This window comes from Cucurbita maxima, unplaced genomic scaffold (assembly GCF_002738345.1).
Source record: "Cucurbita maxima cultivar Rimu unplaced genomic scaffold, Cmax_1.0 Cma_Scf00006, whole genome shotgun sequence".
NCBI lineage: Eukaryota > Viridiplantae > Streptophyta > Magnoliopsida > Cucurbitales > Cucurbitaceae > Cucurbita > Cucurbita maxima.
In genome coordinates, this window is record NW_019272022.1 from 1,111,764 (window position 1) to 1,116,828 (window position 5,065).

Genomic DNA, 5,065 nt, shown 5'->3' on the forward strand with positions numbered 1-5,065 from the left:
AAAAAAAAAAAAAAAAAAAAAAAATCAATTTTATTTTTTTAAAAAATGAGAAAGTTATATTAAAATTAATTTTAAGTTTTTAATTAAAAAAAAAAAAAACAAAAAACAAGAAGAATAATTGTGATGGTTGTTTAAAAGAAAGAAACAGCATCAAATAAAGAATGGTTACCAAATATGGTTTCTTTCAAACTTAACCAAAGAGAAGTAAGAACAAAACATGGTTACCATCCACTTTTTTTTTATTATTATTTTTTATTTTAATATATTTTAAATAAATAAAATAATATATTGTGATTGAAATTGAATGATTCATAAACTTCATAATAACATAAATAAATATTTGTTAAAGTAACGTTGTGTAGCATCTTTGTGCCACCTAATTTTATTCTACTTCTAATTCCCTTTTTCTTACTTATTAATTATTTTAATCATTCTTAACACTCCTTAAAATAATTGCACAACCATCAAAGAGAGGATACAAAATTACCACTTTTTTTTTTAAATAAATAAATAAATGCAAAAAATTAACAAAAATAGAGGAATATATAAATTAGGATTAAATATTCAATTTATTATTAAATTAACCTCTCTTGATTCAAGAAGCGTTTAATTTTCATGGTTCTTATTTTTTTTATAATTTATTTATTTATTGGTGATTTAATTTGAAATATAAATAAAGAATTATTATTATAAATAAAATAAAAAATAATAATTATTATAGATGAGTGTTTGAAATGGATGACTACTCACTCGCTTGTTGCCTCTCCCCTTACCTCAAGCAACTTTATTTTTTATTTTTAATTATTAGTTTTTGTTTCTAAGTGGGACCCACCATGTTACGTCATCATCTCGCTCATTTCCACGTGTGACTTGACTGAATTAATTTATTTTAAGATAAAATAAAAACAAATGAATTGCCTAAAATATGAAATTAAAAATTGAATAAAAATGTGTAATTAGGGGTTTGTGGGCAATGAATCTGATTCCAGGCCTTTGCCACCAATTCTCTTTAATTAATCCATTACGTCTCTCCCTTTCATCCATTTTTCTTTTTTTTTTTTTTCAATTTTCAGGGCTTTTAAGGATAATCACACCTACCCAATATCATATTTTATTCAACCACAAACGGGCGGATGAAAATAATTTAAACCGAGCATATATGGACGGGCTGGATTGAGTTGATCACCCAAACATCTCGAATAGAGTTCACAATATAATCCTACCAATCAAATAGGAGATGTGATGGTGTGACACTCCCATTCATAATCAACGATATAATTATTTATTTTATTCAATTCAAAATATTTTAAATTTGGTAACAAATGGTATGAAAAGATTCCACTTTATAACAGTTGTAGAAATATATATATATATATATATATATTATGTTTCTTTCTAGAATGAACTAGGGCTTTTTTTTTTTTTTTTTTTTTTTTAAGTCAAACATATTTAGAAGGTATATTTTTTTAAATAAGTGATTTAGGAATAAGAATTTGTGGCCAACTATAATGTAAAAAATAAAATGATATAATAAGCTCTCACCGTCTTGCATTATTATTATTATTATTATTATTATTATTATTATTATTATTCCGTCCAATAATTGGTATATTGATTATAAAATAAAACAACACAAAATATGAATCCTGTTATTTTATTTTATTATTTTTGTTTGATCTCAATTATTAACCTCATTGTCTCCTACCATATTCATTATTATACGTAACAATTATTTTATTTTCCAACTAATTATATATATATATATATATATTTATAAAAAAATTACCCTTTTATAATTAAAGTCCCACTAATAAGCACGTAGTGGGTCCCCCTCCCCCCTACCATTTTAATTATCAGTTAGTAAAACTTTTAATATTTCCCTTTTTTACATATTTTAAGTTAAATTAATTAATCTACTTTTACAAAGTTGGTGATAATTTATATTATATTATTAACGTGTATTATTTTTTATCTAAAATAATAGTGCATCAAATCCGGAGAGATTTCTCAACTTACTTGACCCTAAGGATAAAATTACTAAAAAAATATTTAAAAGAATCGAAAGTTACTACGTATACCAATATACACTTTCCTTTTCGGTGACTTAACCGTAAAAACTCCAAAATGAAGCGTGTTTTACTTGAAGTAATGTTTTAAAAATTTTCTTATGATACATGTGAGTAAAAGGGCATGTATTAGGCCGTGTAGATAATTTTCACGATATAGGAAGATCCCGACACATATAGTTGTAGATTAGGTGAATTTAAAGCATGAAAGTCATAGTATTTAATAAATTATGGAAAAAGATGGTATAAAATAAAAATGGTGATGAAAGGTGAGACAATATTTAATTTTGCATTAAAATTGCGATTGGACATTAATTATGGTAGCCCACATTGTAACTAAATTGGTCGCTATTTAAATTTCTTTTAATATTTAATATTTAATATTTGTTTACCTTGTAAAATATTTTGATTATGATTCAAAATAATAAAAAATTGGAAGAAAAAGGTGAAGGGTAATTTAGTAACATACCCAATGGCATCCAAAACGCACCTCCAAAAGGCAAAGCTGAGCTACATGAGGCCAACTTGTTTTGTTATCCCCTCGTCTCCATCTATAACTCTTTACCACTTTCCAACTAATTTCTTTTTTTCTTTTTTTCTTACATTATATATTTTCCGAACCACCAATTTTCATAATAATATGATATAAATCTCGTAATATCTCTTCCTTATATACTCAGATCCGAACAATTTTTATAAAAAAACAAGAAAAAAAAATCACATTAAATTTTTTATTTTTTATTTTTGAGAAAGGGAGGGGGGCCATGGATCATGACAGGCATATATATATATATATATATATATATATAAAGAAAAAGAAAATGACCGTATGTATAAAGCTCCTTCACATTTATATATCTAATAACTAACCTAATAAAAGCTTGGAGAGAAATAAAAATCTCTTTTTTGATCTTCACCTCTTTTGTTGCTTTTGTGTACTTCTACTATTTTTGTGTTCATTTGGGTCGTAATAAGTAGTCTACACAAATCCTCCCATGGATGTCGTCGACTCCCGCGTCACGGTGGCGCCACACCCGGAAGCTGCAGAACCGAATGAAGTTGGCGGCGGTGACAGTGGCGGGTCGAATTCGGGTGAAGAAGATAAGGGGTTAATGTTGTTTGAAGATGGAGAGAAGAATTTTGGTGGAAACCGGTGGCCTCGACAAGAAACCTTGGCTTTGTTGAAGATAAGATCCGACATGGATGCAATTTTTAGAGATGCAACGCTCAAAGCTCCATTATGGGATGAAATTTCAAGGTATGTTTTGTGAATTATAATTTGTTTTGGGTTACCAATCTTGGTAAATTCATATGAAATCAGACATAAAAAAGATGTACCAATTTGATCTATATGGTATCTTCTAACATGGGTTGTCTGTTTTTTTTTAAAGTTAATATATTTTTTTAAGATCAAACAAAGAATATGATTGAATTTAATTTGTTTTGAGATTTCAGGAAATTGGGCGAGCTTGGATTCAATCGAACCCCAAAAAAATGCAAGGAGAAATTCGAGAATGTTTACAAGTATCACAAAAGAACCAAAATTGGTCGATGTGGGAAATCTGATAATAGCAAAAAGGTATATAAATTCTCCGATGAATTAGAGGCGTTTGATATTCATCATCACAACCACATTTCCGTTCAATCCCACCATCGCCACTCAATTCCGCCGCAAAGACTAATCGCAGCTTCTACTGTTTCATCGACCATCAACACAACAATCAACCACTCTTTGCCACTCAATTTTCAAAACATTTCATCCAATGGGTTGTTTTTGAGCTCGACATCGTCGTCGACCGCGTCGGAGGAAGATAAAGATACGTTTCGTAAGACGAAGAAGAGAAAGTGGAGAGATTTCTTCGTGAACTTAACAAAGGAAGTGATAGAGAAGCAAGAGAGCCTTCAATTAAAATTCCTAGAATCCTTGGAGAGAATAGAGAATCAAAGAAAATTGAGAGATGAAGCATGGAGAATGAAGGAAATGACAAGGGCTAATCACGATCATCAAGTTTTAGTTCAAGAGATGTCGATCACCGCAGCAAAAGACGCCGCCGTCATCGCGTTTTTGCAAAAAATATCTCCCTCGACACCACCGGTACCACATAACGTTATTGCAAAGGTGAGCACGGGTGGAGGATGTGGGTCGAGATGGCCGAAGGCGGAAGTGGAAGCGTTAATAAGATTGAGGATGGAAATGGAGATGAAGTATGAAGAGAATGGGCAAAAGGGGTTATTATGGGAAGAGATATCAGCAGGCATGAGAGGGATTGGATACAACAGAAGCTCAAAGAGATGCAAAGAGAAATGGGAAAACATAAACAAATACTTCAAAAAGGTGAAAGATGGGAAGAAGAAAAGGGGAGAAGACTCCAAGACATGCCCCTACTTCCACTTGTTGGATGCTTTATACAAAGAGAAAGAGAAGCAGGCGAGTTTTGATATGAATGCCCAAATGGAGCCATTGATGGTGGAGCCAGAACAACAATGGCCACCTCCATTTCAGGCCAATCATCAAATGGTGCATACAATAAAGGGTGAGGGAAACCAAGACGAAGATGGTGGAAGTAGCAGCACAGACGTGGAGGATTGAACAAGAATATTGGTTAAGCTATTCACCAAGCTTTGTTTTACATGTCCCAAAATGCAAATTTCAAATTTGTATAATAATAATAATTATTGTTGTTGTCTATAGTGGGTTTTTGATAATGCTAATGATGGCCAACGTACTGCCTTTTCCTTTTATTAAAAACTAACAATTCATTTATAATTTTTTTTTTTTTTTTTTTTGTGGACTAAATGATTCATCTTAGATAGTCTATTTAAATTTTAATATATATTTTTAAAAATTATCTTTAAAATAATTAAAAATTAATTAAAAAAATTATTGAATAATAAAAATAAAAAAAATAAATATTTATATATAACTGTATAGTAAATAAAAATATAATTTTAATGCATAAAATTTTATTTATTTGATTTTGGGTCGGTTTAGAATGATT

At 29.6% G+C, this 5,065-nt stretch overlaps 1 protein-coding gene across 1 annotated transcript; it reads left to right on the forward strand.

Moving 5' to 3' along the window:
• Window positions 1-2,935: 2,935 nt before the first annotated feature.
• Window positions 2,936-4,826, forward strand: LOC111480577 (trihelix transcription factor GT-2-like). Its single transcript, XM_023125697.1, has 2 exons — window positions 2,936-3,324; window positions 3,522-4,826. The coding sequence occupies exons 1-2, from the start codon at window positions 3,062-3,064 to the stop codon at window positions 4,654-4,656; spliced, it is 1,398 nt and encodes a 465-aa protein (XP_022981465.1). The 5' UTR covers window positions 2,936-3,061; the 3' UTR covers window positions 4,657-4,826.
• Window positions 4,827-5,065: the final 239 nt, after the last annotated feature.

Excerpts from the sequence above, each read along its gene's own strand:
- LOC111480577 (XM_023125697.1), top strand. The coding sequence starts at position 3,062 with ATGGATGTCGTCGACTCCCGCGTCACGGTGGCGCCACACCCGGAAGCT. Across the intron at positions 3,325-3,521 it reads TTATGGGATGAAATTTCAAG|GAAATTGGGCGAGCTTGGAT; the intron begins GTATGTTTTGTG and ends TTGAGATTTCAG.